Genomic DNA, 24,645 nt, shown 5'->3' with positions numbered 1-24,645 from the left:
GCAAATTGCAATTAGTAACTACCCTGATCCAACTAACCACTCTCTCTCTCTCTCTCTCTCTCTCAACGCTACCAAAATTCTCCTCTCGTTTTTTACATTGTTTTCAAAGTGCCAATCAAACGTCGAAAAAATAAAAACAAAAATATTATTCTTTGTAAAATCATTTTACATGATAAATATTTTATGTAAAATATTTTACATCGAAATAAACGGAGCCTAATTTTACCAAATCCACACTTGAAGGTGTTAGAGGCTGGAACCTAGTACAGCTTCTGATATTCAACAAACAAATTAATACACATTTAATTTCACAATATGTGCAAAAAAATAGTTGTTCTAAAAGAATTTACTATTTGCCTCCAAAAATCCAAGAGCTCAAAATGCCTGGAGATGTTCTCTCTCAATAAAGTAATACGGAGAAATACTAATAAAAGACGAAGACTTTGAATATTCTGTCTCAAGTCAACGAATTTTGTTAATAAAGAAAAGAAAGAAGAATCCTTGAAAGGGACGTATAAGAGCCTTGAATCCAAATGAATATTTTTTAATTGGAGTACTTTACTTTATCAGTATCTATTTTTGTACGAGGAAGTTTTTTTTCCCCCCTTCAGGAGTTTAATGTAATTCAAACTGATGAAACTTTCTCTCTACCCGAAGCAATGTCCATTTTGTTCTTATTTGCACTAGTATTTGTATCCGTTCGATACACATAAATAAAATTTTAATTTAATTTTTTTCGGTTCCGTGCATCGAACGGACACAACACTAGTTGATATAAAAATATTTAAATATTTTTTCGGTCTTGTATTCGATACATGTTAGCATTGGTCTCATTCTATAAACTAAAGACGTGTGTGAAAAATGGATTTGGAATATCACATGACGGAGACGGTGCCCCATAACAAAACAAAAAAAATTTGGAGTACCCAATATTGTCCAATGCACTGGACCGGAAAAAAAAAACGCATTAGTGTCTTCAGTCATGTGTATCGAACACCGACAACGCTAGTTAATAAAAAAGATAGTTTTTGTTTTTTTTTATTCACGTTTGATGCACGCTAGCAGTATTCCCGTTCTATGTACTAAAAGACATACATGCGGTGAAGAATGAGTTTAGGGCACCGTATAACGATGCTCCGGTGCGTAAAATAATTTTTCCTCCATATTAAACCTCCCCCCACGTCTCTCTCCCCGGAAAATTAGGAATGGGGGTTTAGATGTTTTTGAAGGCAAAACATGTTTGCTTAGTATATAGAGATAGATAACTTCCTCAAGTGTTAGGTGTAGAAATGTGTACATATCTACGTGTAATTGTTTACGAAAAATTTTATGAGCAAATTTTGATATTTTAGCTTTTCAAAAGCTGTTATGACATGAGTGTTTTGTCAAAAATTCTAGTAATTAACAAATTTTGAGAATCTACGAATTCATAGAAGTTGAAATAGGAAATAGAAACTGATTTTTACAGTAAACAGTACGTACCAACTTTTAGAGTGCGTTTACGATAGTTTTTTTTTTTAGATTTTAGATAGTTAATTCTACTTTAGATTCTAAAGAAGTTATGAAATGTATTTGCCGCGGCTTTAGATTATCAATTAAATGTTACAGAAGCACTAGAAGCTACTTCTAGTCCTAGAAATCTAAAAAAACACACTTCACTGCAGATTAGTAATAGTCACTACCCCATAATCTGCTCTTAGAATTTTTCTCAAGTAGGTACTTACTACAACTTAATCGTACTCCCACAATTTTATGGGTGTTTTCATCAAATTAAATGGATTAAAACCTATGTTTTCACAAATTCTTAGGCAGGTTATTCTCTTCGCATACTTCAACTAAAATACTATTGAGTGAAAATAACTTTAACTATTGTCATTAGCCAAAAGACAAAAAAAATAGCATAAACGTAGTAAACATGTATATCTGTTTATACTAAAATCTAAAAATCTGTAGCAGAATTTAACGTTAGAATCCTTGACTCTCGCAAACACACTAGATCACAACTCAGCAAAATTCATTTTTTTTCTTTGTTTGTGCGGAGTGCGGTTAAAAGTAAGGTTAGCGTGGTTTGTTGTACTCCTTCGGGAGGGGAGGAGCGAGAGTCGGAGAGACGACTCAGGAGTCAAGTCTGCTTTGCCGGGCCTACGCGGTGCCGTTGGTATGACCAAAACAGACACGTGCTCTTGGCAGGTTGTTCACGTGACATTTACATGTGATATGGTACTGTAAACCAATTCTCGGTATCTAATAAAAATCACTTTTATATAGTACTGGTACTTTTTGAGTGTAAATTCCATCCACCACCATCCATAGGTCATACTGTGCATATATTATAGTAATCTGAACCGTTCATTTTGTAAAGCTTGTAAAGTAGTATATCTTCACAAAAAATCAGTTTTATCAGACATGGATAGGTATATAAAAAATCGAAGTTTGGTTTAAAAAATCGACGGTAAATAAGCTTAAAGTTAAACTATCCATAGCCGCCTATTTTATAAACTAAGATTTAATTTTTAATATACTTATTGATATCCGATAAATACGATTTATTGTGTGAAAGTACTACTCTGCAGTTTCTACAAGATGAACGGTTCAGATTACTGAAAAAAATACATGTCGGGGCCCGCAATGCGTGGTGGAAACCCACGGTTTCCTCCTAAGGTGGAAAGTATTTTTTCTCGTACTTTTTACTATACCCTCTGTCCTATTTTCATTATCCATTATTATGTTTATCTCTTTTATGTCTTTTGCCTATGTCTTTTAGTGTGAATCTTGAAAAATATGCAATATGGATATTGTTTGATAGATCTCGATTAGTTCTATAATACAAAGTTTTTAAATTTATGAAAAACATTATTGATTGAAAGATATAAGCAATTCAAAAATGACACACAGTTAAAAAATAGACAATGAAAATGGGAAGGAGGGAGTAATAAACATGGATCACAGTATGCATGCATATTTATTGACTTTAGCAAAAATTAAAATAACATACTGAAATGACATTTGATTCAACTTTAATTGCTAATTTTAAGGTTTAAAGGTTTAAAATGACGTTCGATTCAACTTTAACAACTAATCTTAATATATGTTATCTATTAGATATTTCAAATATATATTGAACAATATGTATGGTGCAGTTGGTCAAAGCCTTGCATTTGAATTTGGAAGCTTGGATTTGAAACCTAGGAGACGCAATAAAGTGGGATTATTTTTCCCATATTAAAACGCCTTTTATGACGAAATTTCGTCACAAATTTCTTATATTGGTGACGAAAATTTTCGTCGTCAAAAGGCACGGGGGAATTTTTTTTGTCACTAATTATTTCTTTTTAGTGACGAAATATTTCATCATCAAAAGGTACTATAAGAGACGAAAAATAGTTTTCATCACCAAGTGAAAATCCTTGACAACCTTTAGTTGACAAAAAAATTTCATCTCCCATACTATTTATGACAAAAAATGCAATTTATGACGATTTTCATTAGTCTCCAACGACCAAATTTCTTGTAGTGCAAGTTTTTAAAGCAAATTACAATAGTTTTTCTCTAAATACATTAAAATTATTGACGTGCGTTCATTCGCCTAATATTTTCTCTAAAAAAAATCTAACACTCGCCCGTCTAAGTTATTCTGAAAATTCGAATGATTGTCCTACTAAGAGTACTGTATGCATTGATGTAGAAATTAATTAACATTAAGTTCAATACTTTTGGAATGGAAATGAATTCTCAAGATTTTACGGCATATGATTATATATGATAGTAGGTTTTTTCAACCTATTTATGTAATATGTAACCAAAAAAATAAATATTGCTCTATATACGTGACGTGACAAAAAAAATAATGTTCGGTCACCTAACATTAAAATCCGTAGCCAAACTATCTCAACTAAGGATTGCAAGTTACCCCACCCAGGCCTATCAAAAAATAATTTTACCCCACCCAGTTGGGGTGTGATTCCAAAAATGGAGCCAAAGGGGGCTGTTACCCCTACAACTTTAGAAAACCCAATTTTTACATTGATTGTGTATATTTGCTCTCCAACGCAAAAATTCTGACTCCGTCTTTGTAATATTTAATATCCTTATCGTGCTTCGTTTGGTTTGGGTTTAGTAACCTCCCACCAATGCAAAAAGTGTTTATTTTTTTCAATTTTCTTTCTAGAAAGTGAATGCCCAAATAAAAAGCCATAAATTAACGGTCCCATGGTTTGGCCTAAAACCGGATGAATTTTATTGTTTTGCATTAAAGGACTAATGTAACTGTTACATAAGAATTGCTATAGGCTTCACTCTAGTGCACTTGACGTCCCAAACAGAAGATTCGTCGAATGGAGTGATTATTCAATGTTTCTAGAGCACCGTCACATAGTGCTACAGAAGTCTCTACCATCACACATTCACTTGTGGTCCATACACTTAGGCTCCGTTCAGTTGTCAGAAATGTTAGTCTCGGAAAATTATTCTCAAGAAAAGTTAAGTAAAGTGAAGTAAAAAAAAAAAAGAAATCTATTTTTCTGTAAGTGTTCATTTGACAATTTTTTTTTGCAGAAAAACTAAAGTTTAGTGGTTCATTTGCCGGGAAAAGATACTTATGAGAAACTTCTTTATTTTTATTCCCATGGCTAATTTTAAATGAAAGTAACTTTGAGAGCTAAATAATAGGCTATCATATTTCAAAAATTAACACATACGGAAAATGTATTTTATCTAATGCAAAGCCTTAAGATGAAATGAAAAAATTGACTTGTTTTGCTATCTTCTGAATGGTCATGCAAATCCCCATTTAAATTGACTTCTTCTGATAATCAACCGTACAAATGAAATTTAAAAAATAAGTAGATGATAACTTAAATAAACAAATGTTAAACAACCGTGCTTGATTAGTTGCCGATGCAAAAACTCACTGATAATTAGTTAGTATAAAACAAAATTGAAGATTAATGACAAGATAAATAAATACTTCCAAAAAAAATAAACTACCAATCTTTTTCCACAACAATTATCTCAAAAAGCGTCATAGTAGTCAAAATTGTTGTTGCTCGTGTAAATCTCAAAGTGCCTTTCTAAGAACCTAATTCGTATTTTTTTTTGGTTTTGGCGTCATTCACTTTTTTCTTACCCGTCAATTATTTTGGCCCCTCAATGGAGAAAACTTTCCCGTGACACAAAATCCTATGCTTTTGGCCGGATCACTTTTGCAAGAAAGTAAATCTTGCAGGAAAACTTAAAAATATGTTTCTCATTACTTTTCTGTCAACTGAACACTACAAAAGTTATGAAAAAATTGATTTTCTCATCATTTCCTGCACTTTCCTGGCAACTGAACGGGGCCTTAGTTACGGGTCCAATGAGAATGTGTGGTGTTAGAGGCCCTTTGGTGTTCCAAGAGCACATAATAATTTTGCGTTTGAAAGACATGTAGTCTTTGTTTGGTTTGGATTTTGATAGAAGTTTTTGGAGGATGAGTGGAGAAAAATGAAAGTAATAATTAATTGAAAAAAAAAATTGAAACGGTGTGCAAAGAGAAAGGGTTGGGTCTCTAAACCCAAACCGACTCATTGATGGCCCTTGTTGTGGAATCAACATAACGTTCATTTCTCAAGAAGCAGCTAAACCATAAGATTAGATCATCATCTAACGGTAGATGTAATAAAGATTAGATCATACACGAAAACACTACGTACCCAATTAAGTTCTTAATCTTTGTCAAGAAATAATCTTACCTCTGAATGATGGATGAGTTTTTTCCTTGGATCTTGAAACATAGCCACCTCTCTCTCTCTCTCTCTCTCTCTCTCTCTCTCTCTCTCAATTTCTTTCAAGGCTTCTATTTTCTCGTTTCCAGCCTATGTGGTTTTGTAAAATCCTTCTGCACTCAAAAAATTAGAGTCCTAGGTGGAAATATTAATTATCGTGCTGGCATGGTTCTTAATTACGTGAGCGTTTAATTTGCTCTAAATAAAGTGCCAAGTATGTTTATCAACAATGCTACTCACACAACAATTCAAACACAACAATTTACATAACCTCTCACATACATGTGGGGCCCACACATAATAGTGTGTGTGGAGCCCACATGTATATGAGAGGTTGTGTTTGGTGTTGTGTGAGTAGCATATACTGTTGATGTATAATTAATACCATTATTAATGTCAATATCTAAAGGAACCCACGATATCTGATTGGATAATGATGCCATTAGTAAGGAGGATCTTATTACCAAACATTATTCGTCATTGTCATGCTATGCATGTGTGGTAGATAAGGGATTTGAAACACCACAGTGACATGACGGTGTCCCAGAAACACTGGTAATTAGCGGGCACTCTTTTATTGAGGGGAATAGCAGTGGTTTGGTTTTCGGAAAGAGGCCAACAAAATAAAAAAATCCAGTGAGTGCATAAATATGCATGTATCGGTCTCTATCTCGATATCTTTGTGCTTTTTTATTTGATAATTTGTGGCATTTATAACCTCTCAGTAGGAATGACAAAACCCGAGCCAAATCCAAAATTTGCATAAAAATCGTACTGAACCTAAACTTACAGGTTTTTTTTTTTTATCACCTTGACTGTAACCATACCCGACGCCTGACGGGTATCATTTAGTTTGAGTTTTTCCAAACCTTTTTTGAATGTGTGTGTATTTATGAAAGCATTTATATGAATAATGTATTCGAGGTCACATGTTGTGTGTGTGAAGGCATTTATGTAGTGATATGTATTATACGGCTCGAAGGCAAATTGTGTTCGGGTTTGATTTTTTCAAGTTACAAAATAAAATTGAATTCCCTGTTAAATACCAAGTTAAAACTGCCCCGATGAATGTAAGTCTAATTTGATATCCATTGGTTATTGCCATCTCTGCCTCTCTACCGGCCTCTTGATATTGGTATTCATGAGTGACGTTTAATGCCATCAATGTGATTTACATGTAGGTTCACTAGGAGTTCACGATTCATTTAGCGTGGACTAGTTCATACATGTAAATCACATTGACGGGCTATGATAAATTAGCTAAAAAAGCAATTAATTTAGCTACATTAATGTATTTGCCCTGAATTAATGTTGTAGCATGTAGAACTGCTTTTGTTCCTGGTTTGACAAGAATAAGTCACTTGGCTTTTATATAATTTAATCTATTTTTTTGTATTTGTTAGTTTTGCGTTAAATTCTTATGAATTATCTATTTGTCTTAACCGAGAGAAATCAAAAAAGTAAAAAATTATAATCAAAACGTAAAAAAAAGTTTTTTTTGGCTTATTTTTGTCTTTATTGAAAAATTGATTTTGGATAATAAATGGGGAGTGATTTTGTCACTTCCCTTTGTATCTTTATTAGATGATTTGTTTTCTGAGAGAAGGAGAGTGTCATTAACAAAAAGGGGAGTGGCAAAATCAATTTTCTAATAAATTTTTATTTTTCTGATTACTCTTATTAAGACAAATCACTAATTCATTAGAATTTAATGAAAAATTAACAAATGCAAAAAAAAAAAAAATAAACAAAACAAAAAACTAAGCGGATCGCTTGTTTTTGCCAAACAAGGCTAAAGTTGTATTTGTAGACTTTTAGAACCCAAAAAAGAAAAATTCTAAAACCACAAACATATATACCCTAACAAATACACAACCCACTCACATGAACATGTGGGCTCTATACATAGTAGTGGTGCATTGTGTTTGGAGCCTCACGTTTGTGTATATTTAGCCATGTTTCCACTAACAAATTTTCAGCAACAACTTATGGTGTTTTATCAAGTTATTCACATAATCAACAAGTTATTGATTAGTGGAAACAACTTGATATTTGACAATAACTTTTTTTTCAATCACAAACAAATTGCACAAATAAGGGGTGTTTTCAAGCAACAGAAAATAGATAGACAAGTGGGATACATACGGTGTATACATGATGTGTGGGGCCCACTACGTATTCCACACAAATGATCGAATCCATTGATAAATTTTAAATATTTTTTTTCAAGTATCCCGTAAAAAATCAACTTAATTGAATATCTGAAAGTACTTAATCCAACTTTCTAACTTTTCATTCAGAAGTTAGGTTTACGTTTTGAATGAAAAAATTAGAAGATTGAATCAAATACTTAAACATATTCAATTGAGCTTATTTTTATAGGGGCCACTTGAAAAAATATTTCAAAATTTGTTAACAGATTAGATCATTTGTGTGTGACCCATAATGAACCCCACGCGGCATATGCACATTGTATAAAAAAAAATTGATCGGCACCCACGTCAACATTGGGACCTATGTTCCATTAACTAAAATAAATATTTATTTTTTAAATAAACATAATATATTATAAAAAAATATCTACTCCGTATCTCATATAACAAAAATAAATATTTAAAAAATAAAAATCTTAGCCGGGGGCGTCAGCTACGCAGGCAACAATACCTCCTCGTACAGAAAGTGCCCTCGTCACACCCCAACCCAAGATGTAGCCGAAGGGTATATAGCTCATACAGAACGCGCCCTCGTCACATAATCCATACACAACTGCACATCCAATAAATGCAGTCGTAACTTATGGCCTCTATAGGGATCTCAATCGAACCCACCGCCAGAAAGAAAGAGGAAAAACAAGGTGATGGAGTTGGAGCAGAGGCTAGGGCTCCGGATCAGCCCAATGGACGCGCGCGTTCCTTCCACTCGCGGCCCCTTTCCACCGCCAACACCCCCCGGAGCCGGCAAAGCTCGCCGAGGAACCCCATCGGATCGTCGTCCTCTTATGCCCCCTCCAATTCGTTTCGATTCGGAGTCATGGAGCGGTTAGGGCTTGTTTCGGGGTCGAAACAGCGTAAGAGGAGATTGGGGAAGGTGTGGTACAGGAAGCGGGCGAAGGGCGTGGCGGTGGGTGCGGTGGGGTTGTTGGCTTGTTTTCTGGTTGTGAATTGGTGGATGCTTTCGCGGATTCAGGACTCGAATCATGGGTTTAGATACGGGTTCTTGAGAGCTAATTCGTCTACGTTGTCGATTCGGGTACGGTTTGATACAATCTTAAAATAACTGTCATGTCTAGTACTTATGCTACCCTCTTTTAGTATATATTTACTATAAGTTGTTGGAATGCAATTGATTCCCCGGAAAAATGAAAGGAAAATCCTTAATTGATGAGATAATGTGCAATTACACTTGAACGAACTATTAGATAGAAATGTATAACACAAGTACGAAATAGGAAAACGAAACAATATTCACAAGAATCGGTAAGAAGTTAAAAGGGAGAGACCGACTCAGTCATGATTTTAAGCAAAATGTTTGTGTTTGGTGACCCAGGCCCAAGATTTCATCCTTTTGTATTAACGGTTGATAAAAGTTGGAATAAACCAGAAAATGTGAGTAGAGCATCTCTCTGATAAATTGGGTTGTGAGAATAGAGAAATGTGGGGAAATGTGAGGATGAGATAACGGCAACTTGGGTAGTAAGAGAAGAATAACTGCTATGCTTCGATGTGGTGGGTATTTCTGGAAAAGGAAAGTTTGAGCAGGCTTCGATTTTTAGTCCATACCAAAAGATGCTCTCCCTTTATAATATAGAATAGATGATTTTGGATTAGCAAAATTTGGACAAAAAAGGAAGTGCCAAACTAGATTTACTTTTAGTGCAAAATTCCATAAGTGTAGGAAGAAACCTGAACTATCTAGGCTGGGTTACTATAGTTTAGAGGCCTCTGTATTTATCGCCAATGCCAACCGGTTTGACATTTGCGAATTCTAAGAATTGAAACAAAAAGAGGATAGTAGAAATGAATTTGTATCCTACATTAATGGAATATGTACTCTAGCATTGTAGTGAAGAAATTACAGAGCTGCGGTGAGATGTGCCACAGAGGGGTTCATTTTTTGTGCATTCTATGAGGGAACCCAAATTGATATGCTAATCAAAAGCACAAATCACCTAATTGAGTACCTGCTGGATTAAAACACCAATTCCTCCTTGTCTCGGCAATTTGAATTTTTGTCTTTCTTCTTTTGGGTGTTTAATTAATTAAAAAGTATGATCAAACTAAGTCGGTGAGTAAGTCCACATATATGTTTTGCTATAATTGAAGCAGTGGATATCAAGGAAATATAGGGAAAAGGGAAACAATTAGTTGCGCTAGTGGTTGGAAAGTTGGGTGACACTATCCTATTTGCTGAAGAGTAACAAACTTTAAAACTGGCTCAAAAGTGAAGTCCTCAGTTTCTTTTTCATGGTCCCATTGAAATGGTTGCAGGAAGAATTGATAAAGCTTGGCAAAGTGAAGAGGCCACAGAAGACCATTTATGCAAAACTGTTGGCTAAGGCTGTGCATGCATTGGCAGAGGTGGGCATCTTTGTAAATGTACTTCCTGCAATGGGTTGGTTAGGGTAAATTCCTAAGTATCAATGCCATAATTCTGATGCAATGTTCAGGGCCAGAATAAACCTGAGCCGAGAGAATTATGGGTGGAGCCATATCTCCTTGCTTCTACATGGCGACCTTGTGCTGACCAGCGTAACTGGGAACCAAGCGGTGCCTCTCTCTCTTTCTCTCTCTCTCACACACACACACACACACACACATAGAGACTGCATATGTTTGTTTGCTTCATGACTCAGTTGATTCTTACATGTTGTATATCGCTCATTTTCAGGAGGAGACAATGGATACATCATGGTTAGTGCAAATGGTGGGATAAACCAGCAGCGAGTAGCTGTAAGTTACTTCTATGGTTTAAGTGCCTGGTTTTATGGCTTATTCTTCTAAAGCATTGATGCAATCGGTAATTTTCTTCATATATGCTATGAAACTAAATTATTGATCTTTGAACAACAGGTCTGCAATGCTGTTGCTGTCACTCGTTTGCTAAATGCAACTCTTGTTGTTCCGAAATTTTTGTACAGTAGTGTCTGGAGAGATCCAAGGTGATGTATTGCTGTCTTCTTAATGTTCGTTGCGTATTAATTTGAACCTTTTGTTGCTTGTGTATTTCTTATGTCCTCTACCCTTCTCAAATTGATGGTCATAAGGGTTGGGTCAACAGCTGTTCAGTTTATTTCATCCTTCATTTACTCTTGTGGAGCATTTCTTTTATGTTCCTCAAGAATCATCTTGTCTTCGCATGGTCAACAGAATTCATCAGTGTTTGTGGAAAGAAAACGACCTTTTGTGCTTCTGCATCAATCTCAGTATGCTTTATTAATTGCTTAATTGTCGTCAAGTAAAACAGATTTAATTGGTGTTTTGGTCATGCAGATTATGAGTTTAGTTTCAGATTAATTTGCATATTTATGTAACATGGAGGTGCTCTATGTGCAGATTGACCATTGCCTTTTGCCCAACTTTAGTGCTTGTTTTTGGAAGTAAACTAACAAATCATGCTTAAACTGATAGTTTATCTTGTGTGAAATACCAATGTGTTTGTGTCTGTTGAACGCTAAAAAGTTATTTGAGTACTTTCCATCAAAATTGTTTTATCCTTTGTCACTCTTTTAAATGGAAGAATGACTGTTGAATTCTATAATTTCTTAGTCAATTCGGCGATATCTATCAGGAAGAGCATTTTAGCAACTACCTAAAGCCTGATATTCGCATTGTGAAGGAACTTCCTCAGGAGCTACAGTCATTAGATCTGGAGGCCATTGGTAGTGTGGTTAGATTCTTCTCTCTCTCTCTCTCTCTCTCTCTCTCTCTCTCTCTCTCTCTCTCTCTCATTTAGGATAAGTTTTGATGAAGATTTGCTTCGCTGCTTAATGTTGTTTGTGTCAGTAAATCAAAGAGATTATGTGTCAGGTGACAGATGCCGAAATCATGAAAGAAGCCAAGCCAAGCTTTTACTTGAAACACATTCTTCCCATCTTACATAGGAACCGAGTTGTTCATTTTGTTGGATACGGAAACCGTCTGTCATCGGACCCAATACCATTTCAGTTGCAGGTAATCTCTATCCTTTGACATTTTAGTCTACTTCTACTGGCTATTGTAGCTTACCAAATTCAAAGGTTACTTCATCCTTAATGTGATGTCCTTTTTTCTACATCCCTTCCTAATTATGGGATTTCATCTAGAGGCTCCGGTGCAGATGTAATTTTCATGCACTGAAGTTTGTTCCCAAAATACAAGAAGCTGGTGCTTTACTTCTCAAAAGGATGCGTCAAAATGGAAGAAACCTCGGGCCGTTGGATCATTATCTTGTTGGTCCATTTTCAGAAACAAAATTGAAGAGGAAAAAAGGTCGTTCCACGAAGGGTTCCAAATTCTTAGCTTTACACCTGAGGTTTGAAATTGACATGGTAGCTCATTCTTTGTGTGAGTTTGGTGGGGGAGACGACGAAAGACGAGAACTGGAATCATATCGTGAGATCCATTTCCCTGCATTGACGCAGCTAAAGAAGACCGCAAAGTATGCATCATTTTCATCCGTCTATAATATTGACGTATATGTTGTGGAGGATGTATTAACCATCTTTGATAAATGAAAGTGATGGTTGTGAGACAAGTGCATTGAATATGTGGACATTTGTCCTTATTTTCTCCTTCACGTCCTGGAGAAAACCTCGACTCGAAGCTGGACTTATTTATGCCTCACATTTTTTATGCTTTTAAAGTCTCTTTTTTTTAATGGAGCATCAGTCTCACATTTATATGGGCTTTCTTCTTTTCTTAAAATCTTCCTTGTTGCAGGTTACAATCTCCAGCAACACTTAGGGCTGAAGGCTTATGTCCTCTAATGCCTGAAGAAACAGTTCTTATGCTTGCTGCCCTTGGTTTCAACCGGAAGACACACATGTTTCTAGCTGGTGCACATATTTATGGAGGGAAGTCACGGTTGGCTGTCTTGACCAGCTTGTATCCTAATTTAGTTACTAAAGAGAGCTTGCTTTCCTCTTCTGAAATTCAACCATTCATGAATTTCTCGTCTCAGGTACTTTTGAGCAGCTATCTTATTGTGTTTCTGGATTTTTGAGGCTAACTGCTAGTAGAATTTTATTTTCTGGTATTTCCATGTCGCCAGCTCTCCGCACCTTTAACTTGGTTTTGGGGATTTTGGCTTTCGGGCAATCCATTCTTGAAAAGAATGGGCACTAGTGGTTGGCATATCGAGTATAGACAAGTTTTAAATGTTTGCATGCTTTTGCATTTTCGGGTGCAGGTCCCTGGGTATTGGTGTGTTGGTTCTTAATGCATACAAACTTTTTGTATTGCATTCTTTACTTCATTCCATGTGTGTGCTTGCATAAAACCTGGGAAGCTTTTTCCAAGTTTGCCAAAAAAGTTTATCAATCAGATTCTGGATTCTAAGTGATTTGTCGAAGCTGAAAATGACCTCAAAATTTATTTTTGGAGAAGTTGGATTTGGGGTGCTTTTGGAACATATTTTGGAGTCCAAGTAATTTCAAGTCTTATTTTCAGTTTTTGCAGCACAAGCTTTTAGTTTTTGCAGCAACTTAATTCTTCAGCCTGCGGTTTCAACCCATATGTTTCCGAGCTTCATGCAGTAGTCAGTTTATATTGTTAAAACGTAATCCTTAGCTATAACCTACAATTCGGTTCCACATCCACCACAACATCCCCTACAATTTCTTGCAGCTGAGAATTAGCAATTCTGACGTTATTTGTAACTTCTGATGTACTAGCCTGTAATTACATGATTTCATTTGCAGTTAGCTGCACTGGACTTCATTGTCGGCACAGCTGCCGATGCGTTTGCTATGACAGACTCGGGGAGTCAGTTGTCATCGTTGGTGTCCGGATACAGAGTATATTATGGTGGCGGAAAAATGCCAACCATAAGGCCAAACAAACGCCGACTTGCTGACATCTTCTTGAAGAACAACACAATTGAGTGGAAAATTTTCGAAGGAAGAGTACAGAAAGCAGTGAGACAAACTAAACGGGTCCGAGCACGACCTGTGGGCCGCAGTGTGTACAGGTATCCACGGTGCAAGGAATGCATGTGCAGTACCGAGGAGGAATGACCCATTTGAGGTGTTGTTTAATTATTTTTGTACCATTCTTTATTGTTTCATCACTGTAGCCAATCACATGGAACATTCATTACCGAGATAGGTTCAGATTAAATTAGAAAATATAGGATTCTCAAATAGGTTCAAGTTAGGGTCTGGAGAGACCAGAGAGTTCTAGAGAGAGAGAGAGAGGTGAGCGGTGGGTTTCTCCCTGTAATCTTCTCTTCCTTCCTCTCTTCCTCTCAGTCCCCTACCATCCGGCTCTCGCTCCTCTCTTCTCCTCTCCTCTATCCCCTCCCCTCTATCCATGGTTGTGAGATGATTGAGACTGTCTCTTTAGAGAGGGAACATCTCCCACCCTCCCCATCATTTTTGGGCATTGGAGTCCTAGGAGTTCTGAGTTTGGTACTAGCTCTTGCATGGAGACCCTGGTCTGTTTATTTCAGGCGGCTTCTTGAGCTCTCTAACAGTGACGATGAAGGTGTCTTAAGGCAGATCCATTGACGATCTTTCGGTGGGAGTAAGATCCGGTGACGATCCTCCATCCACCCACCTTCATGAGTAGCGGAGTATTGGGTCCGACATCAGTGTTGAGCGGCTTTTTCGTTTTGTTTTGTCGTATTTTTTTTTTCTTTACTTTGTTTAACTGGGATCATCTTTTGCTTAAAAAAAAGGTTTAAGTTAATGAGAAAAATAGGTTTCTGATTATTTTTTTTTCCTTATTCAATGAAAGCAGATTATTCGAACTATTGAAAGCATTTGCATCTCTTCTCCCTTAGCCTTCTTGATGTGCTGATACTGTCTTTCTGTTTCTGAGCAATTACTGTTTGTTGTTGTGCGGCTTGTGACCGGAATTTTTTCCGTCTGAGAATAACACAATTCTCCGTACGCAACAGAAGATGTTTTTGAATTTTCATTTACTATGTTCTGCACAAGCATCGAATAAGATATCAAATTGATGGGTGTTCCCAAAAAGCAAGGAAAACAAGATCAGTTCAATTTTCTTTGCCCTTTCTGGCAACTGTAACCTCAACCTATACTTTTCAGTATAGAATTATTCGATTCACAGTATTTTCTGTCATTTTTTGGATCGGGGGAAAATTATCGGGCCATGACCTTACAAACTCAGTAAAGCGGCTTTGCTCCTTGCATTCGTTAGATTATACTACGTAACCATCGGAAATTTGTAGAACTCTCTGTCTCACATTACAGAGAATACCTAGAGTGTTGCAACAACCAAAAAAAAACCCACCATCAACAAGAAAGCAGCAATAACTGTCTGCCTTTCTATAACGTACCAAACATTTTACTTCTGTTAATAGAGGTTGTCTACAAGCTTTGTTGACTATACTAGTAGACCCTCCTTTCCTGTTCTTTATCCAGGAGTCGAGGCAGAAAAACTTGTCATTCCTCATGTGGAAACCGGATAAATCGACAGAGGTATTCTCACAATGTGATTCAAACTCCCTGTCAACACAATCTCGCCAAAGTCGAAGTCATCTATGTTTTGTGTCACATTGAGTCCTATTTCCAAGTCTTGACTCCCCTCTGGAGCAATCGTGAACCAAGACGGATTCAACTCGACTCTCACCCCTTTCGGCTCTTGTACCGCGCATGAGTACGTCTCAGTCTTGTTCGCGATGTTCTTCACTCTTCTTCTCACTAACCGGGACCCACTCAGCGCTGATATTGTGATCGAAGGGATGTTGAGATCGGATGGGTGGCTAAAGGGGCTGTTGCATGATCCACCAGTTGCCGTCTTGATTGTTGCTGGATCAGTGTTTGGCAGAGAGCACAAGAAGTTGATATAGTCCTCATATCCTGATTTCATTTCCACATCAAATAACAACAATTGCTTTAGGAAAACAATTCAAACCCGCAAACTTTTGACAACATGACCTTATTTGATTATATACCTGATGAGAAGACGAGGCCTGGATCCAAGGCACGGGACGGGTTGACGAGACCAGCCCCGAAATCAAAAGGAGTGGCGGTGTATAAGCTGTAGAGATCAGAACCTTCAGCCACAATGGGATCCCCATTGTTGTCACACTTCCTTGCAGTTGTTGACATTGCTGAAGCAATCATCGAGGGCGTCCACGACGGGTTGTTTTGCTTGATGAGGGCTGCTACACCGGCGATATGAGGTGTTGCCATGCTTGTACCGGACAACATACCAAAGTTGTTTCCTAAAAATTGTTGTGTGCAAAAAAAAAAAAAAATTTAATATAAAAAGTTTTCAATTGGAAAATGCAAGTCGGACTAAAACTTGATCTAATAATGACTAAGGTGCAACTACATTGCTTAAGACGCTGTATGTTTCAAATCCTCGAAAGAATCAGCATCCTCTCATGCGATAATTTCTTATAAAATAGGACCCATCACGATTTCTTTTAATGATCCGAGACGTTCATTTTATAGACTTCCATGAATATACCACCACGTGCACTATATACCCTATTTGCAACCAAAAACTTTTCCCTAATAAGAACACTCAGTAAAATGACCTTACCAAATAGAATGGGCTCCAGAACACTGATGGGACTCCAAGCAGCCCAAATCTGGTGGCCTGGTGCCAAAATATCAGGCTTCAACACATCTGTTGGATTCCTATCATGGTCTATGAAGTCAGGACCCCTTGAAGAGAATCTGTTCACTATAGGAGCTCTTCCCATGTAAGAAGCAATTCTTCCATCACATATGGCTGCACTTCCTCCATATTTGGTCACCTCTCCCCGTTTGTCTCTACGTACATTCTCCTCATAGTACTCTGATATTATCTGTGACATATATAAATCCACATTTTTTTTTTGTTTTTTTAGAATAAATTCTATCCACCGCCTGTGTAAAACCCCACTTTTCCAACACCGCCTATTATGGGCCCCACCGAGTGTCTATTATTGTGATCTGAACCGTTCATATTTTAAGACCCGCTACATAGTATTGCCATGTAAAAAATCAACTTGATCAGAAGTCGATAGATATATCAAATTTTGAATTTTGGTTTATAAAATGGACGATCTAATTTCTGTCAATAATAATAAAGATAAACTATCCATTTTACAAAGCAAAATTCAATTTTTGATACTCCTATCGATGTCCAATCAAGTTTATTTTTTGCATGGATACACTACTATGTGGGGTCTACAAGATGAACGGTTCAGATCTACAATAAACACATGGTAGGACCGAAAAAAGTGGTGGTGAAAAAGTGGGGTTTTCCACTGCCGATGGAAAGAATTCAATCTCTTTTTTGTTTTGATGCAATTTGAGTTAAGATTGATTGAACAACTAAGAAGACAAATACTTTTGAGATTGGACCCTGTCTGGAATCACTTAATAAACCAGTTTTTTTATAGTATTTTTTATATAGAAGTTCCTTGGTCTTCTCTTAACTATATATTCTCAACTTCTTGTCATTTTTTTTTTTTCTAACTTCGAACTCTGTAAAGGAGTTAACCTTTTTTTGTTTAGAAATAATATTTTTTTGCAAAAAAAGTCCGCCAATGACGGGAAAAAAATTCAAATTTTTCTCTAGTTAACGAAAACTTTAAGAAAAATCGAAAAAAATTACTGGAAGAACATTCCAAAAGAAGTTCTGGAGGCTCTGTATTAAGGTAAGGTCCTACAGAGTTCTTTAATTGTGGGTCTACTTGAATTCTGTATTCACGGTACAAATATGACTAGTTCATGTGGTTAGGGTCCGCTGAGTAGATTATTTACCCAAAACAGCGGACCCTAAAATGAAAGGGTCCCAATCCCCCCAATGGGGACCTGAAATACGTACCTTAGAATCACTTGTTCTTGGAATCATAATGCCAGGAACAGGGAATGGAATGGGCTCCGCAATAAAATCGCCATAAGCCGGGTTTGCCACTAGCAAAAAGCCCATGAATCCAAGGACTTGAGCCGTGTCGATGATGGCTGTGACTGAAGAAGTCCCATTGTAAAAGCCTTCTGAGAAATTGCAGATCACTACACTGCCTTGAACAATAAGAGGATCCAGTGCCTCTGGATATTGGCATTCTTCTGTGTATGGGGGTGTTTTGGGGAATGAGCCGTCTGCCTTGACTGCATCTTTGGCCAGCACCAGCTTATATTTATACAATCCATCTCCAAAAGTTGGTCCTGTGTTAGAAAAAACCGTTGTTCTGTTTTCAGATTACCTACTAACGAGAAAAGGAAAGAAGAAGCACATGGCAAGCAAACAAGAGAAAATAAAAGGAATGGATCCTCTCCCCATCCAAGGTTTGGATTGGAGCAGACAGTCAAAATTTTGATCGTCCAAAATTAAATTCTTCACACAAAAAATCTAGCTGTAAGCAGATCTGAACTATTGATTTTCCTAATATGCAATTCAGATTAGAACTGTTTCCTTCAGTCCAATTGAAGAGGATCCGAACCCAAAATAAAATAGCAAAAGAAAAATACATAATTTCTGGATGAATTATCAAGTAGAATGATGTGACAGTAACATTTTATGACGTATTACGTCACTTTGATGAACTTTTGTGTTACTGTGAAAACATACGAGGGTTTCCTCCAATTAATTTGGGTCAAAGGAATCTCATATATCCCATGATTTATGTGATTGGATATTTTTTCTACTGTAAGGCCTCATTTGATGCCATTAGAGTGAGTAGGGATTGAAAATTGTACTTATTAAGGAGGGATTTGTAGCTAAGCCAGTAACCAATGAGGGATTAGCTCAAGTGGTGAAACCTGCGATCTATTTGGACACGGTCCGGGTTAGTTCTTAACAACTAATTGAAGCTAAACATACTCTTGATACCACTCACACGTAGTGAGACCTTAACTTTGGTCCCGACATAAATGGAGTGAGGTCCCCTACATGTAGATACTTGTGTGGTGTGACAGGACAATACTTTTCCGACAGAGATGACGGGATACACCATACCTCTACTTCCATTTTTTTCATCAAAACAAAAAGATAGTTAAGCATGTCAGGTGCGGTGACAACATGAGATTCATACGAGGTTAGAACTTAATTAGAGGTAGAGTACCTCACCAAATAAACAGTGCTATATATATATACACACACATGTCCAGGCACAACATCATCATCGCCATACAGATGTTTCTTTAGATGGCTCCAAACACATTTTTTGTTACCGGACCTGTACATGTCCAAATTAAAGCACTTCCATGACAAAATAATATGTCCAAAACTAAATTAAGTTATGTAATTACCTGATAATCCCACCCCACCAACTTTGAGGCCATTGCCAAGAATGAGAGAAGCAGGGTAAATCCTGTCTGTGCTGCAAGCAGCTACGCCGACGGCCCAAGGGCTATAAGACACCACGCTGTATGGGCTCGGACCGTGGTTGCCGGCGGCCTGAACCACAAACACTCCGGCCCTGTTTGCAGATAGCATGAATATATCAAACACGCTTAGGAAAGTGATTGTGTCTTCTGGTGGCTCATCTGGCCCAACGGACAGTGTCAAAATGTCCACTCCTTCTAGTGTTGCCTGCACAACAAGAAGTCACAGGAATTAAGTTTTCCTTTTCTTTTTGGAAAGTGCTAATTAATGGTGCCTTATGAATACTAGTAATAATTAAGGTGCACAGTAATACGTAGTAATTTTTTCCTAATGAGGGCGTCCAGAGCTTAATTTATCGTGATTAATCCAACAAAATGTCCTATAGCATCCCACATACAGTATAATGTAATTATCATCCATATAAACATTACGTAGCAATATCAGAAGAAAAGAGTGAGACTAGCTACTTCCAAGTTAGCAAAACTACTTCCTGAATATTCAATAAAAAGTTTCACAATTATAAAAATATTTTTGCTGCTGTATATGTTAAAATTAACCTAATACATGTCCATAATAAATTATGTCGTTACAATTATTAATTACATGTGACCAGTGATTAATGAGTTGAAGAGATCGACCAGACTTTACTTGATCAATTGCCGCAACCACATCTGCCAGAGTCCCGATGCTCGGATATATAGCCTTGTAAACAGCGATCCTGTGTTTTTAAAAATGTATCCAGACATGCAAATTAAATTAACGCAGCTCGTCATATCACGCAAATTCTTTCCGTCTGCGGTGGAAATGGTGGATTTTCCACCATTGCCGCCCATTGTGGATCCCATCGTGCGTTTATTGTTATAATTCGAACCATTCATCTTGTAGAACCCATAGTGTAGTATATTCAGCTTGATTGGATTTTTTTTTTTGATCCGCAGCTTGATTGGATATCGATTGATAGATTTATAAAAAGTTGAATTTTAATTTCTAAAATGGACGGCCTGATCCTATCAAGTTAAACTATCCATGACAATCCGTTTTAAAAACCAATATTTAAATTTTGATACACCCATCGATGTCTAGTGAAAATAATTTTTTGAAAGAGAATACTACCTTACAAGATGAATGGTTGAGACGGAAATTAATGCACCATAGGGCCCAAAATAATGGTGATGGAAAACTCATAGTTTTCACTGCCGATTGTGGGAATTTAATCTCAATACGAAAGAGGATACAAAAAGGATCTCACACAACACACACACAGATCATAAAATTGGTAGTGGCTAGTAATGGAATATATACCGGGCACTTGGCGCCATCCCGCTAGCTTGGCCGTAGTAGCAGCCATTCACGACCACAGGAACTCCACAATTCCCAGCAGCAGTTGATGCAACATGGCTACAAAATTGTTTAATTTATAGAAGATTTTTTTTATTAACTTGAGAGAATTTTTCGTGTCATCTCGGAGAATCAAGAAGAATCGTGTCTATCGCGTAGCACAATTTACCTGTTAATTTTAAGCTAAAATCTCGCATTCCCCCTCGTGACTTGCTCTTCTAAAGTTCTGCTGTGATGTACTAATTTTTGGAGGGGCCGTGGAAATCTATAGGTGATTGATCTCTCACGTAACTCACCACGGGTTTGGAGTCATTACGAGGATGTTGCTATATATTAATGCTACTCGTGATTGGCTCTTTGTTTGGGAGCAATTACTAAAGAAAGAATGAAGAGTACAAATAACTATCCTCACACGCGACGTAATATTGCAAGTGTTATTTATAATTTCCAATAGCAGGTTGCAAAAAATACAGTGAGCACTTGCGAGCATTGCTTCCCCCTCTCAGCTAAATAGTGTATTTCATCCGTTCCATAAAGTTAGTCCCTTACGAAATTACGTGCAATTTTTAAGCTTAAAAATAATGTACGTACCGAAATATTCTCTCTTTTTTTATCTGCATTCTTTTTGTTCAATATAGATCTTATTTGACGGTGCAAAAAAATCAAAAAATTATTTTAGTAAATACATTATTTTTTAGTTTAAAAATTACAAATAATTTGAATACGTTTACTCATGCATGGGCCGCGCATTCTCTGGCCCAATGGTTTTCTTGAGTACAAAATCTGGGAAAAATGACGGCCTAGGACGTGTTTTGATAATTAATACCCGCCAAGAACATGTTGAGAATATTTGTTAATACTGAAAATATCATTGGCGTGTATTAATTATCAAAACATGTCATTGGCTGTCATTTTCCCCAAAATCTATGCATGAGATTGCTGGGTTTTTTTTTTCTCCCGGAAAACTTAAATTAGCCAATTAGCTAGGCATAGTACCTACCTGCCATGTCCAACTGCATCAAACGGTGAGAGAAAATCCATTGACGCATTAAGAGTAGCAACTGCTTGAGCTCCAGCTGAGAAAAACCTTGCAGAAATTATCTTGCCATTGCAGGAATTTTCTGGAAATCGAGGACCTTCTTCACAAGCACCGGAAAAATGAGAAAAATTCGACGCGAAAGGGTTTACGGGGTCATAAGCAAAGCTGGGGTGAAAAGGGTTGATTCCGGTGTCGACGAAACCGATCACGATCCCTTCACCTGCATTTGTCTCCCCTCCTTCCTGCGTCCAAACATCCTCCGGTAACCCTAGGAAGTGAGGGGTGTAACTTGTCATCATTTTGGCTCCCCTATCTCTCTCCACCACTTTCACTCCAGCGGCACTCTTAATTTTCTTAACCTGAAAATTTAGTGAACAAAAACCTAGTTTGTGTAAGGTAGATTCAGAATAAAATCTATGTTATACGACCAGACTTACAAAAAAAAAATTTAAAAAAAAAAGTATTTGTACTGATGGAATATATGATGAAAAATGACTTTGAAAAGGGAAATAATTTAAAAGAAAAAGTTTAATTTGAAAAAGAAAAATGAAAGAGAGGACCTGAGAAGGGGAAGTGTGGACTGCAAAGCCATTAACAATGTGTTTGAAGCTATAAATCTTGTTGTAGCTTCCTGTCTCCAGAGTGCTCTTTAGAATTTTGTCATGGGAATCCACCAACTTCTTTGCATATGCCTTTGAAACTTCACTATCAAACAAACCACACAACACATCAAATGATAATAGAGAAAAAATTATTGCACTTTTTTTTTTGCGAATTCCCAGTTGAAATGATCATATGTGATAGTAGTATTTCCTAAAATTTAAGCCATTTTATCAGTTGAACGGCGACAAAATCTTACAGAATTTTTTTGTAATATGAAACTCTATATAAAAAAAAAATTTGCTTATACATTTGATGGACCTGATTTATTTTATTTTGTTGAGCTACAATAGTTATTTATTCACAAGTTTATATAAATTTTCATTTACTTTGGCTACGCACAAACGACTCAGTGCCGGAAACAATATAGGAAAATCAATTACAAATAAAAAAATACAAAAGTGTACTAATTTTTTGAACCCAAGGATTTACTTGAACCCTCTCATCAAACTAGTAAAGCCACCCTGACTTTGATTGAAAAACAAGCTTGAGAGAAAGAAATCAATTCACACTAATTTTTGATCTCATAACAAGTGTATATCTATATTTTTGGCACCTGTGGGAGTCAAGTTTTCCTCCTGCTTCGGTAGTCGTCATCAGGCCTCGATGAAATGCAACCGGATCACCCTCCATTAAAACCAGGTATATCTCTCTCTCGTCTGCAACACAAGCGGTAAGAATGACGAATGATAGCATCAATCCTGGTCGCCACGAAGCCAGCAATACTGTTTCCTCTTCTGTCATGGCTAGGGGAAGAAGAATTAGAGAGAAGAAAGAAACTGAATCTAGGGTTTGATCAGTTTGTCCGTTTTCCAAATGAAGAAGGTGAAGAGAAGAAGCATTTTCTTATCAATAAGCATTGCAAAAAGAGACGATTAAACACAATGTTAACGTGAATAAAGCTGGATTTGACAGTACTGCTTTTTAATTAAAGAAAAGAGAAAAGATCAGTCCAAAACCTTCAAAGTAACCGTTAGATTTCTTAACTTCTTTGTTGGTATTCAAACTATTGTGCAAAGAGGAGGGAGTATCTAAAACGTGTGTGCATGCTGTCATATTGCCAACTTTGCCCTAGAAACCTTGAACATAAAGTCATGGCTTCCTGCTATCTTCACAAAAATGTGTGGTGTTGAAGGGCATTGAGGCATCACGTGACGGTGTTCCATGACGATGCTCCAAAATCACCTAATAAATTTTCCTCCTCAACGCCATGCCTTTAGGCTCTGTTTGTTTGGAAATAAAATATTTTCCGGTAAAATATTTTATCTATTTTCCAGTGTTTGATTGTATAAAAAATTAGGAAAACATTTTATATGTAAAACATTTTCCATCAATTGAATGAAAATGACTTACCTTTAAATCTTTTGTCAGTTATTTTCCGAAATGAATCTGCTGCCTTCTACTGCAATTCTTACTGCTGAGTTACCTCAATCGTTAGTCCTGACCCACGTTGAATTCCAATATTCTCAGATCTCTCTACTGTTTAAACCCCCCTCTCTCCCTCTACATTATTTTGTTGATTTCTGAAAATATTTTCAAGCGCCAACCAAACACCGAAAAATAAAAGTTTGAAGTTTGTTTTCCGAAAAAACATTTTACATGAAAAATATTTTACATCGAAACAAACGGAGCCTTGTGCATATATAGTACAAATAGCTATGTACATATATATTTGCTTTAAGCACAAATCCACCATCTGCTAGGATAGAATAGCATACGCTACGCCTACGGTGTACGCTATGCCTTGACATCGGTTTTGTAATTAAACTCCAAGAATATTAGGCTTTAAGCACTAATCCACCATCTGCATGCCAGGATCGAAGCCGCACTAAATTACAGTAATATACCATAAGCTAGCAAAACAGCCGAATCTAGAGCTAGGAAAGCAATGACGGCAGTTCTACTTGATTGTTTGTATTTTCGGGTTTTAATAAATCAATTTCCCTCCTCCATGTTCCTATACTCTCTCTATATATATTATTCTTACAGCCGGGTTCCAGCTGCTTATGCAATAAATTCCCGTTCTCAAAAAAAATTTAATGGCGCAAAGGCTAGCTAGCTACTACAATATTCGCATCGAATACACATTGTTCGGAAATTCAATTTGTCTGGCGTGAGACGCTCATTGTTACACAAGCTTCTAGAATATCGATCCTTCCTCTGTGCCATATATTTGCCTAGCTCCTTGAGTCCGATCTTCTACTCTCATCAAGATCAGGCAAGCTCCCCCTTGTTCACCTCGGCGGTGCCACCCACTCTATGGAAAGCCAATTCTATATTTCGCGAGTGCTTATAATTGATGGAGAGTCGGCATGAATTAACTTGCTACAACGCTGCTGTTCGGGGCTCAACAGTGCGC

The 24,645-nt window shown here is 36.9% G+C and overlaps 2 protein-coding genes across 3 annotated transcripts; one reads left to right on the top strand and one right to left on the bottom strand.

Moving 5' to 3' along the window:
* Positions 1-8,423: 8,423 nt before the first annotated feature.
* Positions 8,424-15,488, top strand: LOC131315245 (O-fucosyltransferase 2). 2 transcript variants are annotated; one of them, XM_058344388.1, is made up of 11 exons: positions 8,430-9,011; positions 10,250-10,339; positions 10,429-10,528; positions 10,650-10,711; positions 10,832-10,920; positions 11,528-11,648; positions 11,789-11,932; positions 12,064-12,398; positions 12,680-12,920; positions 13,660-13,984; positions 15,346-15,488. In XM_058344388.1, exons 1-10 carry the CDS (start codon positions 8,559-8,561, stop codon positions 13,972-13,974), a joined length of 1,950 nt encoding a protein of 649 aa, XP_058200371.1. In that variant the 5' UTR covers positions 8,430-8,558; the 3' UTR covers positions 13,975-13,984; positions 15,346-15,488. The 2 variants fall into 2 exon arrangements, with proteins under 2 accessions (XP_058200370.1, XP_058200371.1); XM_058344387.1 differs by lacking the exon at positions 15,346-15,488 and having other exon boundaries at positions 8,424-9,011; positions 13,660-14,738.
* LOC131315244 (subtilisin-like protease SBT2.4) lies at positions 15,223-23,000 on the bottom strand. Its single transcript, XM_058344386.1, has 10 exons — positions 22,843-23,000; positions 22,187-22,331; positions 21,588-21,985; positions 20,552-20,647; positions 19,898-19,967; positions 19,174-19,456; positions 17,750-18,090; positions 16,475-16,742; positions 15,879-16,151; positions 15,223-15,783 (listed from the first exon to the last, which is right to left on the bottom strand). The coding sequence occupies exons 1-10, from the start codon at positions 22,980-22,982 to the stop codon at positions 15,374-15,376; spliced, it is 2,424 nt and encodes an 807-aa protein (XP_058200369.1). The 5' UTR covers positions 22,983-23,000; the 3' UTR covers positions 15,223-15,373.
* Between the last annotated feature and the right edge of the window lie 1,645 nt (positions 23,001-24,645).

Source organism: Rhododendron vialii, chromosome 13a (genome assembly GCF_030253575.1).
Source record: "Rhododendron vialii isolate Sample 1 chromosome 13a, ASM3025357v1".
NCBI lineage: Eukaryota > Viridiplantae > Streptophyta > Magnoliopsida > Ericales > Ericaceae > Rhododendron > Rhododendron vialii.
This window is presented reverse-complemented; position numbering and strand designations above follow the sequence as displayed.

Coding starts and splice junctions, on each gene's coding strand:
- LOC131315244 (XM_058344386.1), bottom strand. CDS start 22,982: ATGCTATCATTCGTCATTCTTACCGCTTGTGTTGCAGACGAGAGAGAG. Junction 21,986..22,186: donor TCCACACTTCCCCTTCTCAG/GTCCTCTCTTTC, acceptor CTAAATTTTCAG/GTTAAGAAAATTAAGAGTGC. Junction 16,152..16,474: donor TCTGGAGCCCATTCTATTTG/GTAAGGTCATTT, acceptor AACAATTTTTAG/GAAACAACTTTGGTATGTTG.
- LOC131315245 (XM_058344388.1), top strand. CDS start 8,559: ATGGCCTCTATAGGGATCTCAATCGAACCCACCGCCAGAAAGAAAGAG. Junction 10,340..10,428: donor CTGTGCATGCATTGGCAGAG/GTGGGCATCTTT, acceptor TGCAATGTTCAG/GGCCAGAATAAACCTGAGCC. Junction 10,921..11,527: donor AGTGTCTGGAGAGATCCAAG/GTGATGTATTGC, acceptor ATAATTTCTTAG/TCAATTCGGCGATATCTATC.